Raw genomic sequence first — 24,617 nt, 5'->3', positions numbered from 1 at the left:
CTCTCCTCCTCCACCCAAGCCCCATCTCCCTTTAATCACATCTGATACTGAGCGGCCCAGCAGGAACAAAGAGACCATTTAGAGAAACGGGGCCAAGAAAGTGACCCCCGCACTCTGGGGCGGCCGCCTGGATGCCAGCACAAAGGCGGCATTTCAGAGCTGAAATTTCAGCACCCAACTTGATTAAAGGATTCCACAGGCTTGGAGGAGGGTGGAAGGGGGTGCAAAGTCCACTGCTCCCCCAAATTAACCCTTCTCCAGAGCAGCAAACACCCCTCCCGCTCCTGGGGATGCTCATCACTCCCACCCTGTCCAGGGGGCACCCACACCCAGGGTCCCTGCCTCTTGCAGAGGTCAGGCGAGCTCCTCCTCTTCGTGGAAGGGGAGCTGGCAGCAGAAGGGAGGTCAAGGCTGGAATATTCAGGAAGCCCGTTTTCCCTTCTATCCCTGTTGGTGTCAGTATACACCCTCTCCCTGTCATCTGTTCCCCCCACCCGCCAACCCCGAGAAAGGGAGGAACCAGCATGATTGATTGGGTAAGCAGAGTGAAGAGAACAGGACCCATCAGAACCTAGGGCAGAGAAAGGGGAGCTCCAGTCCTGATTTAATGTCACGCCTTGAACCCAGAAGCCCTGCTCCCCTGCCCACCATCATCCCAGCACCCATCCTAGTGAAGGCCTCACACAGAAGGGGAAGGACATCTTCCAGAAGCTGGGAAGGAGAGGGTATGGGTGTGGCAGACCAGGGAGGTGGGTCATGAAGGATGGTGTGTGGGGAGTGGCCTGACGAGCGGGGATCGAGGGGGGGGCGGGGGAGGGGAGGCAGGGGTGGGCAGGTGCTCGGCCCTTGGTCCAGCTGCTGACTTGCCCGGCAGGGCTCTCTCGGGGAGGGCAGGAGATCACTGCATCCCCAAGCTTCCTGCTGGGGCACTGGCTCCTGAAAGGGGATCCGAGCCCACGATAAGAGGCTCGAGGCAGGTCCTTAGGAAACAATGGGTGGCTTGATGAGACCTGCTCTGTGATACTCCTGAGAAGGGAGAAGCCCCTGCAGCCAGTCCCCACTGGAAAGGAAATTGGGGGTTTCCGTGGCAACCAGCTCCCTGGGCACAAAGGCTTGTCTGTCTGCTGGGAAGGCAGCTGAGGTGTCTCCTGCAGCAGCCTCTGCTCTGGTGGACTACGAGATGGAGGGAGGGACGTGGGGGAGCCACAGGGGGTCAGGGCCCCTGGTGCTTCCTAAAGAGCTGACAGTCGCAGGGCCACTGGGATGGGTGCACCCTCCAGGCAGCAGGGCGGAAGAAGTGGGTAGGCCTCCCAGGCAGCTGGAGGCGGAGGGGTTGAAATGTTGAAGAGTTTATTATTTACACGTATAAAGAATATGAGACTAGGAACTGGGGCTGAGGCAGTCAGGAAGACGATTCCGGCTCAGTCGGTGATGATAAGCTCGTCTACCCCCCAGTCTTCATAGCTCCCGTCAGGCAGGTAGCGGCGAATGATGATGGGAATCTTTCGGGCCCTGTGGCAGGGGAGAAGTCAAGGTACATGAGTGCTGGTGACCCCAGCCCTGCAGCAGAGGGACAGATGTGCAGAAAGCAACGCAAGAGAAGTCTCAGCAGCATCCTCTTGAGACTATGAATGCACTTTGTAGGAAAGGAATCACAACAGAAAAAGCTCCTGCATCTCTGAGTGTGGCACTTGAGTCTGGAAGGGCTCTGCCATCCCATGGCTGAAGGGAGGAGGGGAAAACGTAGAGGGATGCTGGTAAGGCCAACTGCAGTAGGAACAGGGAAATTCCGACAGACAGCGAAGGTCTCATCAATGTCCTCCCCTCCGCCTTTGCCTGCCCCCTCCTCCCCCTCCCTCCTCCTCCCTGCAGGGCTGACTCCCAAATAAACTAAGGGTCTACAGGAACAAGAACCACACTTCCCCATCAGGGAAGTGGGGGAACGGTGTGCAGCAGAGAACCCAAGGGTTGCCTCCCAGGGCTCTGGAGCAGTGAACCATGATCTGGGCGACTTACTTGAGCTCTTTCATGGCGATGAGCAAGGGATCTGTCTCCCCCTCCAGCTCCACCATCACGGGGGCACACATCCTGTAGGTACAGGGACAGGTGTTGGGGGAGACTACAAACACAGGGAGAAAGGCCCAGCATGAAGTCGGGGGGTAGCTTCACAAACAGGATCAGATCAGCATCCCAGTCCTCACCCAGAAAGGGCACCTTCCAGGGAGGCGGGCACAGCGGATGCGGAGCGGCAGTTCCGGGGCACTGACAGCGAGGGTACGTGAGCGGGAGCCTGTACACTAGACTTAAACTTTGCCTCCAAAGATACTGAGTTTCTTCCCCAAATCTCACTATCCTCATTTGAAAATGAAGACAAAAAGCCCTGCCACGCCCACACAACAATGATGCTAAAACACTACTGGAACAAGCAAAGAGCAGGTGGCATGGCTGCTCTCAGCCCTTCAGAGTACTGTATCTGAGGTGAGCACGCTTGTTACTTCCGTCTCACTGATGAAGAAACTGAGGCACAGACGGCCAGTAACTTGCCTAAGGACACACAGCCAGTAAGTGGTAGAACCAAGGTTTGAACCCCGAAGGCTCCTCCCTACTGTGCTCCACCACCTCCCATTATTTTTAAAAGCTGGTGATTCACAAACTGAAGCCTGGTACTGTGAACGGGACAAGTGTGAGCTTTCATCACTGGGCCGTGTGACATGCGTCATGTCAGCTCCCCTGCCAAGGGCCTCCCCCAGGGCCCATCACAGACTCCTGAGCCTGCAGCCACAGCAGAGTGTTCCAGCACAAAGGACCTGCACGTGCAAAAGCTCACCCTTCTGACCACTCTAACTCGACCCCCCAGCCCTGCCTCGGGGCCCAGCTTGCCTCATTTTCCTTCTCTGACTTGGCAATACCCCCTACGAGGGTCCTGCTCCTCCAGCCTCTACACAGGGCCTGTGGTGGGGCGTTCACCTCCTTACCACCCTTCCATGACACCCCACAGCCATCAGGCAGGCAGAACCTCACCTGGCCCCTGCTTACCTTTCTAGTACCTTCTCATGCTACCTGCCTATATTTACCCCACATTCCAGCCATACCAAATTACTACAGTTCCCTAGACATACCCTGTTGTTTCCTTTTTTGCATCCTCGTACAAGCTCTTCCTCTCCCTACAGGCCTGCAAGAGGCTCAGATGTCTCCACTCTGGAAAGCACTTGCTGAGGCCTCAGTGCCCTGACTCATTTTACATACGCTTCTCTTGGCACCACTACCACTACACTGTGACTACTTGTTTGAAGTTTTCCAACGAGACCTGGTGGCCCAGGACCCCAAGCCCTAGCACAACACTTGGCCCACAGCAGAGGCTCTAGAAACAAACAGGCCAGTTCTAGGCCCACCTCCTCTAGGAAGCCACACTTATTGATTCCAGCTCAAGTTTACACTAATGGATCCCAAACCTAATAATCATCAAAATTACTGGGAAAGTATGCTAAAAATACAGGTTCCCAGGTCCTTCCCCAGACCCTTCCCCCTCACTCTCTAGTGAGGGATCCTGAGAACCTGCATTAGCAAAGCTCCCCAGGTGCTTCTCATAACCAGCCAGTCTGACAGCCACCAGTTTACACTAAATAATCTACTAATTTCATTGCTAAATATTCTGATGTCTGTTACTCCCCAAAGCCTGAAAATTTCCCAAGGGCAGAGACCAAGTTCTTTAACTTTCTCTATATCCTCTCTCAATAATTATTTGAACTTCCCCAAAATGTAAACCTTTAAAGAATGGGGCAAAATGCTTTCCCTGATCTGCATATGCCTTATTTCTTTCAAGATATGAATAACTCAACAGCATTAATTCATCCAGCCCTACTATGTGCACAGGAAGTGAGAGTGTGCCCGGAACGCCTCCACCTGTGGCAACCATTCAGCCACCAGGTGGGGCTAATGAACCAGAGAGAGGTTTCATCCACAAATATCCAAGAAACATCTGTTCAGCATCTACTAAGTGCAGAATTGCAGGCCTCGTACTCAGGATAAGCTCCAGCCCTGGCTGTCCAAGGGCTTACAGCAGCCGGGGAACCACCAGACAGCACCCTAGCCCTCAGTCGGAAAGAGCACTATAGACTAGACTAAGCTAGACCGAGGCTTGCTCCCCGAGGAAAGCAGGACCTGGGCCTCGGTAGTGTTTGAAATGCCTGCTCCATACTGTCCACCAAATGCAAGCCCATCTTCTGAACTTGTCACTCAATGAACCAGTGACATCTTTTCCAGTCTTGCGCCCCAAGCTACTTGCCATTCCCCCACTACAATCCATACATGCCTGCCTCTACCTGGACCTTTCCTAGTGCTGTTTCTGGCGCCGGGGATACGTTCAAAACCACCTCGCTTTAATTCTAATCTCTTCATGAGGCTTCCCCAGTCACCCCTGCCATTACTCCCTTCTCTCTTTTGTTTCTCTTGTAAAGCAGCAATCCCATCCGCCTTGGGTTCTGGGTATTTAGAACGGGTCCATCTCTCCCACCAGACTGTAAACACCTAGAGACCTGGGGAACTGTGATCAGCTCTGCATCCCCGACAGGCGCAAGCACTATATCTTATTCGATGCTGACAGACTTTAACTTGCATACAGTCTGTTTGTTTGAAAAATAATTTATGAATTATTCTTTCTGCTTGATCATGTTTAGCAGACGTAAGCACTGCCCAATCAGTGCTCTGCAATGATGGAAATGTCCTCTATCTGTACTACCCATTACGGTAGCCATAGGGAGCTACTGGGCACACGAAGTGTGGCTAATGAGACCGAAACACTGAACTTCTATTTCGTTTTACTTAAATTTAAATGACCAAATGTAGCCAGTGGCAACCATAACTGCGGTGCAGGCCTAGAGGATCCTGACCCCAGCGATACCAAAATCATCAAACTGAGTGCAGCTCTCATTTCACCCAGACCAGCAAGGAGCACAACCAGGCTGGCAGGATGCCTACTGCTGCCAAGTGGGTGAGGAACGACGCTGCCCGCCCATAAAGCCCTCTATCGAGGTGAACACAGTGGCCACCTTCACTCCACGAGACTGGAGGAGATGAAGCCCAATGCTGTTTAAAAACCTGGGCGGGGTGGGGACGGACGATGCATAGACTGAGCATCACCACGCCGCCAGCACGCGTCGTCCCACAACTCTGGCCCCAGCTTTTCTTTCAAGCCTAGTTTCGACTACTCCCTACTTGAAGCACCCTCTCCTCTAGGTACCCACCATTTCCCACAGCAGCTTATAAGAGGTCTGGGGTAGGGCTCCTTTCCCCGGCATCACGTTTCCCCGCGGAGGATGTTCCACGAGAGCCACAGTAACATGCCCGTCCCCTCTCTGTCTTCCCACTTACTCTCGCCACAACGGAGGAGGAACTCATCTGACAAGGGAGCCTGGCGGGGAAAGCACGCATCTGTGGTCCAGCCTCTTCAAGAGTCCCTGCTTCCTCAAAGCCGCCTGACCTGTCCTCCACGATGCCCACAAGCTTAGCAGGCAGGCTGACACCTGCACACAGGGCCGCTGGCGGCGGCAGTGCCCACGGCTGTTGGGGTGGACATGGAAGCGTCGCACGTTGTGATCCCCACCTGCCTACCGCTAGCTCCTGAATCCTGTTAGTCTTCAACTAGCTCCAAGCTTGGGAGACAAAGGAAAGGCTGCTAATTTCCAATCCCCGACCCCCCCCTCACTGCTCTGTGCTTTCACGTTTCCAGCGGGACCTCTACATGGAGGGCTCCCCCACTCCTCTGGGCTGGCCCTTGTCTATCGACTCAAGAACCACCTTAAGCCCAGGGGGGTGCTGCCGCAGCAACCCCAACTAACCAGCCCACAACGGTCGAGGGCTGATCTTATTCTATTTATTTATTTATTTCTGCTTCCCTAACTGACAGGCACTCGTTACACTCTGTATTCTTATCACTATTCTTCTACTGTACTGTTATCTGACTTCTCAGATGTTTATGTCCTGTTTCTCCACTGGATCACAAACTCTCTGAGGGCAGGGGGTCTAGCACAGTGCCTGGCACACAGGGACAGCACCACCCTTGTTCAGCGTGTGAGAAGAGGGAAGGTCTGTGGTCAGGTGCCAGGCTGAGCCGCACCAACAGCGTGCAGGTTCCCTGTAGCCTGTCTGATGGAAAAGATGGTGAGGAGGCTCATACTCACGCGATCTGAAGGGCTCGGGTGCCCAGCACACGGGCTCGCTCATACTTGGTCATATATGGTGTGGTGATTCGCTTCTGGTTGGCCTGCGGTCGCTCTCCAGAAGGGAGGATCTCAACATTCTCCTGGCCCTCCTGGACACCAAGGAAGAAAAGAGGGAAAAATCTCAGGATGCCTTATCGGGGGTGAGGGGCAGGATGACGACGACAGCGATTATAACCACCACTATGCTACTGCTTATTACGTGCCAGTGACCATGCAACTGCCTTATTAACACCTCATTTAATCCTCACAATAACCTTATGCGGTGGGGATTACAATGCCCATTTTAGAGGCTTGGAGGGTTAGCTAACTTGGCCAAAGTCTCAGACCTAGTAAAAAAGGACTCATGATCAGGGAGTCCAAAGCCAGCTGCCTCATCCAGAAGAGAAGTCCTTGAGCACAGACAACAAATCACCCTAAGAGGAAGAGGAACAAGCACCCCATCTTTACATATTCATATATTTAACAATCACTTATTAAGCATCTGTCATGTGCCAGACATCATAATAGGTGCTGAGACAGAAAGCTAAGAGTTTCTGCTCTCAAAGAATACATAGTCTGGGGAAAAAGACAAGAGTAAACAAAACAACAAGTGCTATAAAAGTATGCAAGTGTGATGTAAAAGAATGAAATTAGAACACTCCCTAACACCATACACAAAAATAAACTCAAAATGGATTTGAGACCTAAATGTAAGACCGGACACTATAAAACTCTTAGAGGAAAACATAGGAAGCACACTCTTTGACATAAATCACAGCAAGATCTTTTTTGATCCACCTCCTACAGTAATGGAAATAAAAACAAAAATAAACAAATGGGACCTAATGAAACTTAAAAGCTTTTGCACAGCAAAGGAAACCACAAACAACACGAAAAGACAACCCTCAGAATGGGACAAAATATTTGCAAACCAATCAACGGACAAAGGATTAATCTCCAAAATATATAAACAGCTCATACAGCTCAATACTAAAGAAACAAACAACCCAATCCAAAAATGGGCAGAAGACCTAAATAGACATTTCTCCAAAGAAGACATACAGATGGCCAGGAAGCACATGAAAAGCTGCTCAACAACACTAATTATTAGAGAAATGCAAATCAAAACTACAATGAGGTATCACCTCACACCAGTTAGAATGGGCATCATCAGAAAATCTACAAACAACAAATGCTGGAGAGGGTGTGAAGAAAAGGGAACCCTCTGGCACTGTTGGTGGGAATGTAAATTGATACAGCCACTATGGAGAACAGTATGGAGGTTCCTTAAAAAACTAAAAATAGGGCTTCCCTGGTGGCGTAGTGGTTGAGAGTCCGCCTGCCGATGCAGGGGACACAGGTTCGTGCCCCAGTCCGGGAAGATCCCACATGCCGCGGAGCAGCTAGGCCCGTGAGCCATGGCCACTGAGCCTGTGAGTCCGGAGCCTGTGCTCTGCAACAGAAGAGGCCACAACGGTGAGAGGCCCATGTACCGCAAAAAAAAAAAAAAACTAAAAATAGAATTACCATATGATCCAGCGATCCCACTACTGGGCATATACCCAGAGAAAACCATAATTCAAAAGACACATGCACCCCAATGTTCACTGCAGCACTATTTACAATAGCCAGGTCATGGAAGCAACCTAAATGCCCATCGACAGACGAATGGATAAAGTTGTGGCACATATATACAATGGAACGTTACTCAGCCATAAAAAGGAACAAAATTGAGTCATTTGCTGAGACATGGATGGATCTAGAGACTGTCATACAGAGTGAAGTAAGTCAGAAAGAGAAGAACAAATATCGTATATTAATGCACGTATGTGGACCTAGAAAAATGGTACAGATGAACCGGTTTGCAGGGCAGAAGTTGAGACACAGATGTAGAGAACAAACATATGGACACCAAGGGGGGAAAGCCACGGGGGGGGTGGGAATGGTGGTGTGCTGAATTGGGCGATTGGGATTGACATGTATACACTGATGTGTATAAAACTGATGAGTAATAAGAACCTGCTGTATAAAAAAATAAATAAAATTTAAAAAAGAAAAAGAAGTTCCTGTGCATGTAATCACACCTTATGTACTGTTTTCTATATAGCTTCTTCCACTCAATGTTATATTTGTAGATTTATCCATTCTGTTGTGTCTACCAGTACTTTGTTCATTTTCACAGCCATCTAGGATTTTATTGTTGGAATATACCACAATCCATATAATCGTTCAATTATAATGAGCATTTGGGCTAGTTTGCTATTATGCTATGAATTTTCTTGTACATGTCTTTTGGTCAACATAAGTATGCATCTGTGTTGGGTATACACCCAGGAGCGGGATCACTGGTCCCTAAAAAATATACATCTATACTCCCCTTTAGTACATAACTCCACAGAGTTTTCCAGAGCGCTGGCCCAATTTACACTCGGACCAGAATAATATAAATGTTGCTCCAATTGCTCCACATCTTTCTTCTCACTTGGTATTGTCACTGTAAGATGCTTGTTTTATCTGGTTTAATCTGAGCCATCTCAGTGGGTGTGGAGTGCTGTCTTGTGGTTTTACTTTCCAGTTTCCTGATGACTAATGATGTTAAGCATCTTTTTTATATATTTATTAGCTATTTGGATATTCTCTTTTGTAATGTACCTGTTCAAATCCCTTGCCCCTTTTTGTATTGGATTTTCTGCATTTTTATGATTGATTTGTAAGAATTCATTGTATAGATGTACTTTCTCAGTTATATGTTTTGCAAATATCTTCTTTAACTCTGTCTTTCCTGTTCACTCATTTACTGGTTGTAATTTATTCATCCAATGAGTGCCATTTCACTAATTTACAGAGTTGTAATTGTGTGTGTGAGCGTGTATATTTAAATAAATAAAATGGAATATCAAAGCACTTCAAAAAAAAAATTAACAACAAAAAAAAAGTATGCAAGTGTGCCACAAACTTAACAAGAAAGTGAGAGACATCTACCTCATACTGGGGGTTACGAATACAGTCCAGAGATGAGACTTGGGCTGGTCTAGAAGGATGAGTAGGAGCTGCCAAGCTAACGAGGAAGGAAAGGGCCTTCCAGGCAGGCTGAAATGCATGCGCAACAGGCACAGAGGAGGGAGAGAATGTACTAGGTCTGGACACCTAATTGTGGAGTATGATTAGAGCAAAAGGTGTGTATAGGGTTATAGGCAGAAGAATAAATTCTATAATAAAGAATTAACTCAACAAATATTTACTGAGTGCTTACTACATGTCAGATAGTATTCTAAGCACTTGGGATAGTGCAGTAAGACAGATAAAAATTCTTTCTCCTATAGAACTTACATTATAATGAGATGAGACAAACAATAAACAAAATTAGTTAAGTACAATGTGTAGTATAAAAACAGAGAAAAGACAGGGAGTGCCAGGGTGGTGATGCTGGAGGAAGGGGTTAATGTGGCAATTTTAAACAGGATGGTCAGGAAGGCCCCACCGAGGTGACATTTAACAAAGACCTGATGAGGCTGAAGAGCAGGTCGCGTGCATATCTAAGGAAAAGGAAGAGGGAACAGCACAGTCAAAGGTTCTGAGCTGGGCTCCCTGGCATGACAGGGACAGCGAGAAGAGATAAGGTCCCAGAGGGAGCAGGTGGCCGGATCCTGGAGGACCCTGTACATCTTTTTGGCATTTCCTCTGAATGAGCTAAGAAGCCACTGGACGCAGATTCTGAACAGAGGAGAGACAAAGTGACTTAAGATTTAAAAGGATCGCTCTGGACAGTCCCTCCCATCAGGAAAACTGCACAAGCCTCTTAGATAGCCTCATCCACCAGAGGGAAGACAGCAGAAGCAAGAAGAACTACAATACTGCAGCCTGTGGAACAAAAACCACATTCACAGAAAGATAGACAAGATGAAAAGGCAGAGGGCTATGTACCAGATGAAGGAACAAGATAAAACCCCAGAAAAACAACTAAATGAAGTGGAGATAGGCAACCTTCCAGACAAAGACTTCAGAATAATGATAGTGAAGATGATCCAGGACCTTGGAAAAAGAATGGAGGCAAAGATCAAGAAGATGCAAGAAATGTTTAACGATGACCTAGAAGAACTAAAGAACAAACAGAGATGAACAATACAATAACTGAAATGAAAACTACACTAGAAGGAATCAATAGCAGAATAACTGAGGCAGAAGAACGGATAAGTGACCTGGAAGACAGAATGGGGGAATTCACGGCTGCGGAACAGAATAAAGAAAAAAGAATGAAAAGAAATGAAGACAGCCTAAGAGACCTCTGGGACAACATTAAATGCAACAACATTTGCATTATAGGGGTCCCAGAAGGAGAAGAGAGAGAGAAAGGACCAGAGAAAATATTTGAAGAGATTATAGTTGAAAACTTCCCTAACATGGGAAAGGAAATAGCCACCCAAGTCCAGGAAGCACAGCGAGTCCCATACAGGATAAACCCAAGGAGAAACACGCCGCAACACATACTAATCAAATTGGCAAAAACTAAACACAAAGAAAAATTATTGAAAGCAGCAAGGGAAAAATGACAAATAACATACGAGGGAACTCCCATAGGGTTAACAGCTGATTTCTCAGCAGAAACTCTATAAGCCAGAAGGGAGTGGCATGATATACTTAAAATGATGAAAGGGAAGAACATACAACCAAGATTACTCTACCCAGCAAGGATCTCATTCAGATTCAATGGAGAAATCAAAAGCTTCACAGACAAGCAAAAGCTAAGAGAATTCAGCACCACCAAACCAGCTCTATAACAAATGCTAAAGGAACTTCTCTAAGTGGAAAACACAAGAAAAGAAAAGGACCTACAAAAACAAACCCAAAACAATTAAGAAAATGGTCATAGGAACATACATATCGATAATTACCTTAAACGTGAATGGACTAAATGCTCCAACCAAAAGACACAAGCTTGCTGAATGGATACAAAAACAAGACCCATATACATGCTGTCTACAAGGGACCCACTTCAGACGTAGGGACACATACAGACTGAAAGTGAGGGGATGGAAAAAGATATTCCATGCAAATGGAAATCAAAAGAAAGCTGGAGTAGCAATACTTGTATCAGATAAAATAGACTTTAAAATAAAGAATGTTAAAAAATAAAAAAATAAAAAAAATAAAAGGATCGCTCTGGAATCCTTGTTGAGAATATTCTGTAGGTGGAAAGGGCAGAAGCAGAGAGACCTTTCAGGAAGACCAACAGTCATCAATCACGTGGGTAGGTGAAGACGACGACTCTGGCAGCAGAAAGGCAAACAGCAGACTGAGGGCAGGAAACCCGGCAACACATTTCTGCAGTAACGTGGGTGAAAAGCAATGAAGATCCAAACCAGGCTGAGACACGAGGAATGGAGAAACGAAAACAGGGCCGAACCACATAGAGGAGGCAGAATCAATAGGACAGAGGTGGAAAGGGATCAGAAGGACAGAGAAGGAGGTTTCTGACTCAGAGACATATAACCTCAGAGTGCCAGGCAGACAGGAAATCCCAAGAGGGCCTTCAGCTTCCCAGCCTTAAAAAAAAAAAAAAAAAAAAATCGAGGGATCACTCTCTCTCCAAGAGACATAAAGCACTTCTCCCTCCATCAGTCACAAGGGACAGAAAGCCCTACTTTATCTATGACGCTAGTAACTCATCCACCTAGTTGCTCAAGCTAGAAACATGGGAGTCATCCCTGTCATCTCCCACTTTCTCAGCCCCATATCCAAACCACCAAAATATCTCTTTCATCCATTTTCCCATCACCGACACTACCAGCACCCAAGTGCAAGCTACAGGTCTGACCTGCAGGTCTATAAGAGCTCCCTAATTGGGCTCTCTTTTACCCTTGCTCCTCCCCAATTCACTCTTCACTGGATCACGTCGCTCCCCAGCTCAAAACTTGTCAGTGGCTTCCCGATACCTTCACACTACAAAATCCTGCCTGATCTTGGCCCTTACCTCTCCAGCCTTACCCCAGGTCACTCTCCCCCTTGCTCTTTACGTAGCCCCACCTTGCAGAGCTCCTGGTACGTAATAAACATTCAACACATGTTTGCTCAATGAATGAAGGGAATATTTCAACTGTCAGTAAGCTAACTGCCCCAGAAGCCATGCGCTGTGCTCCAAGTGGACAAAAGCCTTCAGGCCCACCCTGAGGGGCTCCTCCACTACCCAGGACTAGATCTCTCCTCACTCTAACTGGCGGTGCCCTGACCACAAACGGGAGGCAGATGCATTCAGTCAGTCATCGCTGGCTGGGCTATGCAGCAGCTTGGGCTGCAGAGAGGGGAGCCCAAGGCTAGATACTGACCTCCTCGGCATTCTCCAAGTCATCTAGCCCTTCATCCTCCTCCACGTCATCGAAGTCGTCGCCATCAAAACTGTACAAGAAGAAGCAGCCAGTTAGAGCACCGCTTAGTAGAATCAAAGAGGGCAGAGATCTGTGTCTCATCTGAGTTACTAGCATAGGAGGCACTCAATAAATATCTACTTAATGAGTGAATCACTTAATAAACCATTAAGTCATTTGAGTTCCTCGTCTAAAAAAACAAACAGAGCTTACTTTTCTACTCCCTCCTCACAGAGCCCTATTTCCATCCTCCCCTTGGGAGCAAAATTCTTGCAAGAGTTGTCCATCTTCACTGTTTCCGATTCTTCTCTTCCCATTCTGTCATCATCTCACTCCAAAGACTTTCACCTCCATGATTCCACCCAAACCATCCTTTCAAGTTTGTTCATGTTTTCCACATTGCTAAATGTGATGGACTATTCTCGTTCTCATTTAGCCTGATGTGTCAGTTGGCCCACAGGACCACTCGTCTCACTCAAAACACTCTCCTCACGTGACTGCAAGGACACCTCACACTCTTGGTGTCCTCCCACCTCACTGGCTACTCCTTCTCAGTCTCCTTTGCCCGTTTCTCCTCTCTTCCCCCGAAGCACTCCATGCTGGGATGCTCTGACACGCAGTCATCTCCTCTTCTCTACTGACACCGCCTGATGATCTCCTCTGTTTCTCAGCTTTGACTAATATACCTATGCTGAGAACTCCCCTATTTTTATCTTCAGGACAGACCTCTCCTCCAACACCACACGTCAGGTAATCTCCTGGGCTCTAGCTTCAAAATAAATCCAGACTTCCAAACCACTTCTCACCACTTCTACTACTATCACCCTAGTGCAAGTCACTACCTTTTCTCACCTGGATTACTGCAAGCCTCCCAGACCTTTACCACCTCGAAGTCTCCCCAGACCCTCCTCGGGATTACTTCTATACTACAGACCTACTACGCAATTCACACGACCCGGCATTATGTCTATGGGCCTGCCCCCTCTTCTAGAAAGGGACCCCACCTGGAGAGCAGAGACTATACCTAATACACCTATTAGGTATTGACACAGAGCCCGACTCAGCGGAAGTTTGCTGAAAGATACCTTTTTCAGTGATCCTCTCTGGACCCTCGAGCCAGGGTCTTTCTGTGCCCAGCCTCTGGCCGGGTCTATGCTGCCGGCTCACCGCCCTACCCTTCTCCAGCTCCGCGGGCCCCCTCAGCACCCCCAGTGCCCTCAGACACTGCCCCCCGACACCTGGCTCCTCAACTTCCTTCGACCCAGGCTCCCGCTTCACCCGCCCCTTGCGAGGCTCCGCAAAAGTCACTTCGCTCCCGCACTCACTTGTCCTCGTTGTCTGACATGACACCCGCGCCACAGCTACCGGGTTCTGCGCCCCAGACCCGAGCGGAGACCAGCAAAGAGCACGCCTCCGCCTCGCTCGACGCCAAGCGTACTCTGCGCCTGCGCCGTGACCTAGAGGTAATCACTTCCGGGAGGCAGGCGCGGCGATAAATGTGCGCATGCGCCCAGCGGCGCGTGCGCGTTACCATGGTAGCCAGACAGGCTAGCTGCGGGCTCTAGTCGCTGAGATCTCAGAAGTATTTTTGCGGCGCCCCGGCGCGGGTGCTGCTTCAGAGCCCCGGTTACGATCTGCTGAGCGCAGCCTCCGCTCTCTGTGGGGAGGGATCACCCAGCCGGGGTCTTACTTTAGGGTGAGGTTTCCGTTTAGGCGTGTCACCCAGCGGGCACGGTTACCCTAACGCCCCTTTCCTCCCGAGGGGACTTCTCTGACACAGGCGCCAGGTCAGGTTGAGGTCTCTGTACGCGTGTGGATCTGCCAGTGGATCTGTTCTGGGTGGGAGGATCGGGCACTCTCGCGATGTTCACAGACGGCATCACGATTCTCTTGCGACCCGATCCCTGCTCCCAAACTATGGGTGGTGTTGGGGGTGTGGGAGCAGAGGTTGGATCTGGGAGACAGTGGGTGTGTCGTTGCGTTTTTCCCTCCTCAGAGTCCTCCATGGCTTCCCAGGAGAGGGTGGAGACAGTGACCAAAGGAACAGGGTTCTGGTGCTGCCCCAAGCCGGTCACTTACACCCCAGAGACCTGCGAGCTGCTCAGAGGTCAGTGCGTTAAAGGACACAAGAAGAGCGGTGGTCACAGTTACTCTCTGTAACTCAGTTCTCCCCTGCATGACTTATGGTTTAGCAATTGCTGTTTCTATTTTACATATAAGAAGCCTGGAGTTCAGAAAGATTCAGGGGTCCTACAACTTGGAAGTGGCCAAAAGTCAAAGAACTAAGAATTTTAGAGTAGTTAACTCCCCTGCGTCCCTTAGATCACACGTTCAATTTCCCCAGGGAAGCTTTATTTCCTCCCCACCCGCCACCACAGTGCAACCAACTGTTAGGCGCCAGCACTCTACCAAATACCTTTTCCTTTGTGGGCTTAGTAGTCAGATACTTAGTAGTCAATTTCCTTCATTGGCAACCTGTAGTCAGATACCTAGTGTGTCCCGTTGAATTAACATTGAATCAACATCCATCTGCCCCTCTAGTTCATGAACTCCATCAGGACAGGATGCCTATTTTGGCTACATTTGTAGCTACAATTGTAGCTCCAGCCCCTGGCACATGCTTAATGAATTCTTGTTCATTCATCCCTTCATTCACTCAACAACAAAAAAAATTTAAGCCCACTATGTGCTTTAGACATCGTTCTAGGTGCTGAAAATACAGCAATAAAAAAAAAAAAAAAGAAAAGAAAAACAAGCAAAAATTCTTGGTCCCATGGAGCTAATATTCTAGTAGGAAGGTAACAAATAATAAGGTACATAGAACTTAGGTAGTGATGAGTGCTATAGAAAAAAAACAAAGCAGGAAAGGAAGGGAATTCCCTGGCGGTCCAGTGGTTAGGACCCGTCGCTTTCACTGCCAGGGGCCTGGCTTCAATCCCTGTTCCGGGAAACTAAGATCCCACAAGCCGCAGTGCGGGGGCGGCCAAGTACTCAAGTGCTGAATGGGGGCAGGAGGTGATACAATGTTAAATTTCAGTGGGGTGAGATAAAGGCATCTGCTTGCAGCTCAGGAAGCCTCACTGAAGTGCTTTGTCCTGCAGTGATGATGAAGGAATCCAAACTGACAAACTTCCAACGGCGCCACATCATGGACACCATGAAACGTAAGAGGCCATCTGCAGAAGCTTCCAGGGCAGAGGGATCCTATGCCACATTTTTCATGCTTCTCCATATTAAGGAGTAGGGGACCTCATTTTAAAAGAGAAAAAAAAAATGAATAGTATTTCTGACTCTTGCTCCTGGGGAACTGACTTTGCAGGGTCTTTGCTTCCTCCCCCGACGTGGGTCACAGCACATGAGCCCCTCCTGCAGTCTGGTTCCAGCCAACCTTCCCAACAGATCACAGCCCATTCGAGACTTCCTGCCCAGCCAAATACTCTGAACGCTGTCAAGTCTACAAATTAATCCCGCCCTCTTACACACATACCATATGAGCTCGCCAGAGGAGAGGACTGTGTGTGTCTCATTCATAGATTTTTTCATTCATAGCTTAGCTGGCAGGAACAAGATTACTGGCAGGCTTCCAACTTAGGAAAAGTATGCAAAACCTTTCCACAGCTCACCTCTAACCACACATTGTATTATTTATTTTTAAGGAAAACAAAAAAGTGAATGTACATGGGCACAGTAACAAGGTGCTCTCTAAGATCTTAAAAACAACCTTGCTTTCTGAGATTTAACTGAATCAACACGTAGTGGATCAGAACAGAGATCTGTAGAGTTACCTTTAAGAGGATGCCAGAAGGTCCAAACCTGCCAAATCTCACTTGAATCTACCAATAGCTCTTGCCGTCTCTCCAGAAAGAAGGTACCTATCAGGAGGCATCTGGTCAACCACAGAGGCATAGGGATGGGAAAGTCAGAGAGACAAATATCGACAGTGCCTGCCCAGCAGTGGCAGAGGGAGGGAGGCTCCGTCAGACCAGTTCAGAAGTCAGATCTCCTTCCTCATTGTAGACAAGGACAACTCAGGCCGCCATTGCCTAGCACCACAACACAGCTGAGTCACAGAACTCAATCTCCATACTCAGCAATTTACTAATCATTGGGGTCCCCTAAACATGACTACAAAGAATATGCTAGAAATCCCACTAAAAGTAAATACCAGGAGACCAAGGACTGGGTCTGCCTTGTTCACCATGGTACCTTGGCTCCTAGGCGCTCAACATTAGTTGAAGGACTAATTGCATTAGTGGTTAGGGCAACACAAGTCACAAGTTTTCCTGGAAGTTTTGTTCTCCTTAAAAGTTTTTTCTTTAAAATATTGCCTCCAAGCATTGGTGTTGAGTCTGGTTTCTTCTCCTAGAATCATCTCTCTATTCCTCTCTTCTTTTTTTTTTTTTAATTTATCTTATTTATTTATTTTTGTCTGCATTGGGTCTGCTGCGCGCGGGCTTTCTCTAGTTGCAGCGAGCGGGGGCAACTCTTCCTTGTGGTGCGCGGGCTTCTCATTGCGGTGGCTTCTCTTGTTGCAGAGCATGGGCTCTAGGTACGCAGGCTTCAGTAGTTGTGGCTCGCGGGCTCTAGAGCACAGGCTCAGTAGTTGTGATGCACGGGCTTAGTTGCTCTGCGGCATGTGGGATCTTCCCGGACCAGGGTTCGAACCGGTGTCCCCTGCATTGGCAGGAGGATTCTTAACCACTGTGCCACCAGGGAAGCCCTATTCCTCTCTTCTTAACCAAGTCCTACTTGTTGGTTTGAGGCTTAGTTCAAATTCTGTTGCAAGCCACAAATTCCTCTCCTTCACCTGAACTCCCAGAATTACTTGGGCCATAATTATTTACTGAGACTGAGCCAAAGGAAGAGGTAGCATTTGGTACTGGACAGGTAGAAATAGCAGAGAGAGTAGGAGAAACATTCTAGAAAGCACAGCATCTCTTCAGAGAAGAGAGATAAACCATGGTGTGGCCCTAGGTAGAGGGCGTGAGAAGGGAAGGGTAGTGGGGAATAATGGCAGCTCTATCCTTCCGGTTCCTCAGGGCAGACACCTCAGAGACATCCTGTCTCCTCTTTCTCTTTCTCCCGGACCCCACATTCAACCCATCAGCAGTCCTGTCTGCTTGACCTTCAAACCATATCCTGACTGTGACTACCTGTACCCTCGACCCCCAACGCTGTTTTTTTGTTTGTTTGTTTGTTTTGTTTTTGGCCGTGCCGAGCAGCTTGTGGGATCTTAGTTCCTGGACCAGGGATTGAACCCATGCCCCCTGCAGCGGGAAGTGCAGAGTCCTAACTGCTGGGAAGCCAGGGAAGTCCCAACGCTGTATTTTCAAGGGCAGCTAAAGGGCTCATGTCATTCCTCTGCTCAGAACCCTCCGATGGCTTCCCACCACGCACACAGTAAAAGCCAGTCTTTCCAGAGGCCTACGAGGCCCGGTATGTCTCTTGCCCTCCGTAACCTCTGACCTCTAGTCCCACTACACCCCACCCCTTGCTCAGTCCGCTCCTGGCACCCTAACCTCCTGGCTGTTCCTCAGGCACTCCAGGCACATTCCCACCTCAGGTCCTTTACTCTTGCTGTTCCCTCTGCCTGGAATGCTCTTCCCTGAAATACCTGCAGGGCTGGCCTCTTACCACTTTGGGGTCTTTCCTCAAATGTCTCTGTCTCCTTGCAGCCTTCCCTGGCTACCCTATCTATAACTGTAAATCCTGCTCCGACACACCCTGTGCTCCATCGCTGTACTGTCACTAACGTACTATATATTTTACTTGTTTTATCATCATCTACACCCCAGATGTGCCACGAGGGCAGGGCTTCATCTTACTCACACTTTACCCCCAGTGCCTTGGGCCTGGCACAGAGTACACACTCAATACGTATTTGCCAGATGGATGACAGAAGGCTGGAAATGTAAGGGAGGTAGACAGGGGCCAGATCAGAACAGTGGCTGGGGACTGTGCTGAGCTGGGCTTTAAGGCAATTGAGAGGAGGGGCCAGTCAACCAGGTAGGAGGTGACACATTTGGCTGGCCTGGGGGAGGAGCCCCAGGTCTGGGTGGGTCAAGGCAGTGGGGATGGACAGGAGGGATTGGTGTCTAGCACCATCCAAACCACCCCTCCCTGCCCATGGACCAAGCAGGTTTTAGGAATCCATCTATAGAAACCAAAGCACCAGGACGAAGGCTGGATGTACAAGAATGTTTATTACATCATTGTTTGAAATAGTTTAAAAAAAAAACAAACTGGAAATTGCCTGCATTTCTGAAACTAGGAGACTCATTGAATAAATAATGTTTCTAAGGACTAGTATACAGCTATAAAAAATAAGTTATATATAAATGGAGTGATCTGGAAAGATGTCCATGATAGACTGTTAAGAGTCTATTACTGAATAGCATACAGTATGATCCAGTGTTTGAAACATGAATCTTACATATGCACACGTATCTTTGAACATGTTTATGTAAGCAACAAAAAGAATGGGCCGAGACCACCAACTTGTTACCATGGCTTCTTGTAGAGGGGGGCTCGGAGGGGAGAAGGGAAGACCCTTCTGTACTGTTTGACTTGTTATAACAGGTAGGGACCGCTTTTATAAACTAAAAAAAAAAAGCCAGGAGGGCCCCCCCACCCTGACCCTTCCTTCCGCAGGAGGAGACACTCTCCCCCTACAGTGCAGTCCAACTTCCAGCCAGAGGGTGTTGCCTTCCAAGCAGCCGGCCCCAGCCATCTACTTGCCTCCCATCCTGGCCGTCCGGTCCCACCTCCGGCCTGCCAGCATGTGCCAAGCCAACGGGGCCTACAGCCGGGAGCAGTTCAAGCCCCAAGCCACCCGTAAGTGAGGGGCCTCCACTACAGCCCCTCTCCTACCGCCCTCCGAGGGGGTAGGGGGCAGGGAGACTTGCAGCCCGCAGAGCGCGGAGCGGGCAGCTAATCAAATTCTCACGTTGTTTATACCGATGCTCTTGAACCTCAGCACATGTTAGCTTGGGGGCATTCAGGGTGCACGGGAAACCAGTTAGGTGTTCGTTTTCATACATTTTTCCAGAACTCTCTTTAACCATTAACTGGTTTCCGCCCATCTCTGATGAATGTTCGGCGGTCAGGCATCACGGCCACTGCTCTCTGAAGCTCACACGGTGCCTGGAACCCAGGGCTCCTCTGCGCTGCAGCCGATTTCAGGGAGTCGTTCCCCCCCACCCGCTTCTACTTGGCACCTGACATGGCTCTTGGGCGAGCCCCTCCGACAGCTCCCAGGCAGCCTCCCCATCCCAGCTGCACTGCAGCAGTCACTGAGTTTTCTTAGCCTTGCTCTGCACCCGGGCAACGTGTGGGTTTTGACGAAGCTCTCTTGTGGGTCCTTTCAACCCCTTCCTGCCTATCATGACTGACCAGCTCAGGGACACCTAGGGTAGAAGGTGCTGGGTTTTCAGAAGCCCTACCCACGTTACCCTGGAGCGAGCGTGCCCAACTGGGAACACGGACCATGAATGGGGGTGCTCTTCACGCCTTAACTAGGCCATGTCCGGGCCCAACAGGAGATCTGGAGAAGGAGAAGCGAAGACTCCAAAATATTTTTGCCACCGGGAAGGAGCCAGCGGAACGGAAAAGAAAGCCCCCTCCTGTGCGACAGGAGAACCCAGTCCCTGAGCTGGACCGGTTTGAAGAATGTGAGCCCCTGATGGGCCAGTTACGCTGGGGAGGGGAGTGTGTGTGGAGGGGGGAATCCCTGAGGGGCAACCGCAGAACTGCTTCCTGTTCCCAAGAAAAGCAACCTGCCGTCCCTGCCATCCCTCCTGGGAGCCTGAGGGCCCCCGTTGCCCTGTACACTGACGGCCCTTTCCCTTTCCAGTGGTAAAGGAAATCCAGGAGAGGAAAGAATTCCTGGCTGACATGGAGGCCCTAGGGCAGGGCAGACAGTACCAAGCGATCATCCTTACTGAAATCTCGCAGGTAGGAGAAGCAACAGGGAAATGGAGCTGGCAGGGAGGGGGCGATGCACCCCTGTGAGTGTGGAGGACGAGATGTGAGCAGGAATAAAGGGTCAGCTGCGGCCATTTCAGGAGTCCGGCTCTAGCCTCCCATCTGCGGTGGCTCCTGGAGTTCCTTCCCTGATCCCCAGCTTTCCCTGATGCCCTCTGCAGAAACTACAGGAAATGGAAGACCTTGACCACAAGAGGAGTGAGGAACTTAGGAAGGCTCTCGCCACCACTTAATCTGCCTCCGGAGGGGGGCGGGGGAGCCCAACCTCTACCATTGGAGCCCACCCCCTTGCCAAGCAGGGTCACCCCCAGGTCAGCCCACCCACCCCAGCCTTCAGCCATGTAAATGGTTGTATAGCACTGCCCCCACCTAGGGCACCCTGCACATAGCACCCTAGAAAATGGACCACGTCTCAGAAAACGAGCTGATTCTCCTTGAGACTCTGCCCAGGGATCCTCAGTCAGCTGAGCCTCTGAGACCAGTCACAGATACAGACACATACACACACACAGAGTCTTTTCTTGGGGAAAGCGCCACACACACAGTGAAAGCAAGGATCCAGGTCTCACCATCTTAGGTGTATGTCTAAGGGCATCCACTGGGCTCCCTTCCCACGGCCTCACCCACTGCGTGTCCCTGTGTCCGGCACGTTAGGTTTTCTGAACTTAGTAATGAATATGATTCCTTTCTTCCTACCTGTCTTAGGACCTACTTATTTGACTTCTTACAGCTTTGGGCAAATATTTAACCACTGTGATTAACAGGCTAATAAAACACATTTAACGTAGGTCATTACACACACCATTTTGTTTTCAGAGGGATAAACCTTATTTGTTCAAGGGGTTAGAATTTTTCAAGCCCAGTTGGTTTCTAGCTGTTTTGCACATTTCAAGTGAAAATGGAACGAAGGCTCCTGGAGCACCCCATGGCCGGGCACGACGGCAGGCGCCGGTGTCACTCTCAGCTGATTCTCAATAAATGCCTGCGATGGTACATTATCCCTATGTGAAAACCAGGGCTCACCAAGATGCTATGACCAGAGTCATTTAACTAGCAAGTAGCCTACTCAGGATTAAAAGTTAGCTTTTGTCTTTCCACCAAACGCACAGCCCATAGAAAGAAACCCAGAGGGGTGGGAGGGACCCAGACGGAAGGGGTCCTGCTTTGGAAGTCCACTCCCAGCCTGTGCGGTCTGAGCCCAGCAGCCTCATCTCCGATGGCTCGCCTGTGCGGCCTGCCTCAAAGGGCTGCTGAGGAGAAATCCGCCCACAGGAGCAGCGCCCCAGGCCTGGCACACGGCACACGGCAGTCCCCGTGTCTTGACAACCACAAGCCTTATGGTCTCCAGTATTCTGTCATTTTTCTGTCCCCATAAATCAAAGTATTTCAGAAATTTCAACCAACCATTCCACTTGGAGGGATTCATATAATCTTCTCAGGCCACATGACCCAAGTCTGGGTTTGCAGAATAAACACGGCCCTGCAGCCTCAAACAGACAAACAGAGAGGACCAGATCAAGGGCTGGGCTCTGTAACACTCCATGAGAAGCCTGTATCCACACACCCTCCAGAACCTGAGGGCCAAGGGTGCAACATGACGAGGACAGCCGCCCTCCACCTCGAAGGCCCCAGCACGTCGTGGCCCGGGGGCAGCGAACCAGAGAACCCAGGACAGCCCAGGACAAAGTCGGCCCCCCCGTGACACCACCGCAGCCTGCCCTCGATTTAAATTCGCATCGGTTGCCGACATTTACAAATCACACACACGCACCATCTGGATTTCCAGTTTCTCTTGAAAAATGGAAAGATCTGGCCCCACTGGGCCCACATCCCACAGGCTACAGTTGACTTAAATGAGGAAGAACTTCCCCTCTAGTTGTGGCGTATCCACCCCCATTCACGCCAGTCCCCACCACCCAGGTGTCGGGGCGTCCCTCAGGACACACCCAGCCTGGTTCACGTGCGTCACCTGCCGCTGGAGTTGGTGACCCCAGCTGCAGGTCAACAGGCATGTCAGGAAGGAGGCGGCCGCGGGCTGCACAGGCACGGGAGCCACCTGTCCCTGCAGAGGAAGGGGTCCTGCCCAGGGGGCAGGCAGTGAGGGCCAGGGCCCCCAGCGGTGGACAGCCCCTCCACGCCCTCCTGGGCAAGCAGAGACGCCGGCCTCAAGGCCTGGCAGAGGCAGGGAAGAAGGCAGGCCTGGCGAGGGGAAGGCGCCTCGAGGCTGCAGGGCACTGGCGACTGAGGTGGTCTCCATTTATTGTCAGGGAGGAAAACCCTCTCAAATTAATACAGTACAACCTCTCCCCATAGGCGGGCTGAGGGAAGGGGGCCCTAGAGGCACCCCGGAAATAGCTTACAGCAACAGTGCTTTGACCAAGAGCTGCTGGGCACACTCTGTGGGGGGAAGGTGGTGGCCCCCATCGGCTCCTCCGCTCCCACAGCCATCCCAGGGGCCGAGCGACCATGAGTCCTTCGGCAGCAACAAGTCGGGAGAGAACAGACAACAGACGAGTGTGAGAAGACAGGCTGGCGATGACCACCCGGAGTGGGTCCACTGCGCCCCAGCCCTGGGGTGGCGGGGAGAGCTAAAGGAGGGGCCGGGCCGCAGTGCGGTAAAGGACCAGGGTTAGCACCTACGGCAGCAGCCCCGCCTGCTGCTGACCTGGCCGAGGGGCGGGGCCAGAACCGCAGCTGGGGCCTGCGTCCCCGGGACCCTCCCTGCGGGGGCTCAGCACTTGGCTCCCACCCACCCCGGCACGGTGTCCTGGACAGAGAGACCTCCTACAGAATGAGGGGAGACGAGGGAAGCTCCTAGAACTCCGAGCAACACAGGGAGGGATCTGTCCAGGCCCATTCGTGTCTGAGGACACAGTAACTACCTCGAACTTAATTAAGAGACTTCATAAATAGAGGTCCTGAGTGAGGAGAAAGAGAGTCAGGGCCGCCTGCACCGAAAGGAAGACAGAGACTCAGAACCAGGGCCGGGGCGGGAGACCCAGGCCAGAGGCCCACCCCGGGCCCACCTCGTGGGCAGAAAGACCCAGAGACTCTGACAGGTAAGGCTCCCCTCTGCACGTGGCACAGAAGGGAAGAGGGACCGAGGAGCTGCCCGGCACGGCAGGCCAGGTGCTGGGTGGGACGAGGGCAGGTGTGCTCGGCTGCGGCTGCTCCCCGGACCCAGGAGCCAGCTCGCTCCCTGGGTCTGTCCCAGCATCTGGGGTCATCACAGCCAGGCTGGGCAGGGCTGAGGCGCAGCTGCCGGTGGCTCAGAGGAGAGGGAAGAAAACTCTTTGGCCCAGACGAGCCAGAGGACCCTGAGGAGGGAGAGGCCATCACCCAGAGGCTCCCTCCCCTTAAGTCATCTTTCCCCTCGACTGATCCTGCAGGGAAGCTGGGCGTCCCTGGCAGAGCACAGCCCGGGGGCCGAGCCAGGAGCGGTGGAGTCCCCAGCTGGCAGCCCGCACTGTTAGCTCTTGTCTCCCGGGGACTTGCTCTTGGTATCACGCTTGTTTCCTAGCAGCTTCAGCACCTTCATGGTCTTGAACTTCCCCTTCTTCTTGCCCTCGGGTTCAGCCTCCTTCTGGAACTCTGCAGAAGGGAGAGGAGAGTCGATCGGGGCAGGCCGGGGGGTGGTGGTGATGGCCTAGGAGCGCCGGCCAACAGGCTCAGCCCACCGCTACCCCCTCTCCTGGAACCGTGCGCCCCTTCACCTTTCTGAGCTTCCAGTTCTTTGTCTCTAGGACGAGACCCTACCCCTTCCCAGTGTTTTGGCAGGATCGGGAGACGAGCGCCCGTGAAAGCAATGGGGGAGCCCTACAGCGTGGCAGACGTTCATCTCTAAAGGGCTTGGTTCCCCTAGGCTGGTGCTCACAGCTCTGTGGGTTACAACACGAACACTGACTGTCAGAGGTAGAGGAGACCTCAGAAATCATCTCGCCCAGCCCCTAGCTTATTATGGACGAGGAAAATGGGAGTTTTGAAACAGACTGGCACCAACCGAGCTTTATGCAGGGGCCAGGCCCTGGATTAAGTGCCTTATACACATTACCTCAGTCATCCTCAGCACATG

The 24,617-nt window shown here is 50.7% G+C and overlaps 3 protein-coding genes across 9 annotated transcripts in view; 1 reads left to right on the top strand and 2 right to left on the bottom strand.

Moving 5' to 3' along the window:
- Positions 1-1,333: 1,333 nt before the first annotated feature.
- POLR2F (RNA polymerase II, I and III subunit F) lies at positions 1,334-14,041 on the bottom strand. 2 transcript variants are annotated; one of them, XM_033405034.2, is made up of 5 exons: positions 13,888-14,041; positions 12,524-12,593; positions 6,180-6,310; positions 2,017-2,119; positions 1,334-1,512 (listed from the first exon to the last, which is right to left on the bottom strand). In XM_033405034.2, the coding sequence occupies exons 1-5, from the start codon at positions 13,905-13,907 to the stop codon at positions 1,471-1,473; spliced, it is 366 nt and encodes a 121-aa protein (XP_033260925.1). In that variant the 5' UTR covers positions 13,908-14,041; the 3' UTR covers positions 1,334-1,470. The 2 variants fall into 2 exon arrangements, with proteins under 2 accessions (XP_033260925.1, XP_004279520.1); XM_004279472.3 differs by having other exon boundaries at positions 2,017-2,088; positions 13,888-14,039.
- Positions 14,042-14,082: 41 nt separating this feature from the next.
- Positions 14,083-20,827, top strand: C11H22orf23 (chromosome 11 C22orf23 homolog). The gene is made up of 7 exons (XM_004279470.3): positions 14,083-14,258; positions 14,559-14,669; positions 15,664-15,726; positions 19,214-19,396; positions 20,101-20,232; positions 20,415-20,515; positions 20,707-20,827. Exons 2-7 carry the CDS (start codon positions 14,567-14,569, stop codon positions 20,776-20,778), a joined length of 654 nt encoding a protein of 217 aa, XP_004279518.1. The 5' UTR covers positions 14,083-14,258; positions 14,559-14,566; the 3' UTR covers positions 20,779-20,827.
- A 1,493-nt stretch (positions 20,828-22,320) lies between these two features.
- Positions 22,321-24,617, bottom strand: part of MICALL1 (MICAL like 1) — a 28,089-nt gene continuing 25,792 nt past the window's right edge. For 3 of the 6 annotated variants that reach the window (XM_033405031.2, XM_004279469.4, XM_033405032.2), the window contains one exon: positions 22,321-24,136. In XM_033405031.2, coding sequence (XP_033260922.1) covers positions 24,015-24,136 — 122 coding nt within the window. In that variant the 3' untranslated portion in view covers positions 22,321-24,014. Of the gene's footprint in view, positions 24,424-24,617 lie in introns of all 6 variants that reach the window. The other 3 variants (XR_007470345.1, XM_049694955.1, XR_004476647.2) reach the window with 2 other exon arrangements.

The sequence above is a fragment of the Orcinus orca genome, chromosome 11, assembly GCF_937001465.1.
Source record: "Orcinus orca chromosome 11, mOrcOrc1.1, whole genome shotgun sequence".
Taxonomy (NCBI): domain Eukaryota; kingdom Metazoa; phylum Chordata; class Mammalia; order Artiodactyla; family Delphinidae; genus Orcinus; species Orcinus orca.
This window is presented reverse-complemented; position numbering and strand designations above follow the sequence as displayed.

Excerpts from the sequence above, each read along its gene's own strand:
- POLR2F (XM_004279472.3), bottom strand. The coding sequence starts at position 13,907 with ATGTCAGACAACGAGGACAA. Across the intron at positions 12,594-13,887 it reads ATGTCAGACAACGAGGACAA|TTTTGATGGCGACGACTTCG; the intron begins GTGAGTGCGGGA and ends CTTCTTGTACAG. Across the intron at positions 6,311-12,523 it reads ACTTGGAGAATGCCGAGGAG|GAGGGCCAGGAGAATGTTGA; the intron begins GTCAGTATCTAG and ends CTTGGTGTCCAG.
- C11H22orf23 (XM_004279470.3), top strand. The coding sequence starts at position 14,567 with ATGGCTTCCCAGGAGAGGGTGGAGACAGTGACCAAAGGAACAGGGTTC. Across the intron at positions 14,670-15,663 it reads GACCTGCGAGCTGCTCAGAG|TGATGATGAAGGAATCCAAA; the intron begins GTCAGTGCGTTA and ends TTTGTCCTGCAG. Across the intron at positions 15,727-19,213 it reads CATCATGGACACCATGAAAC|GAGGAGACACTCTCCCCCTA; the intron begins GTAAGAGGCCAT and ends TTCCTTCCGCAG.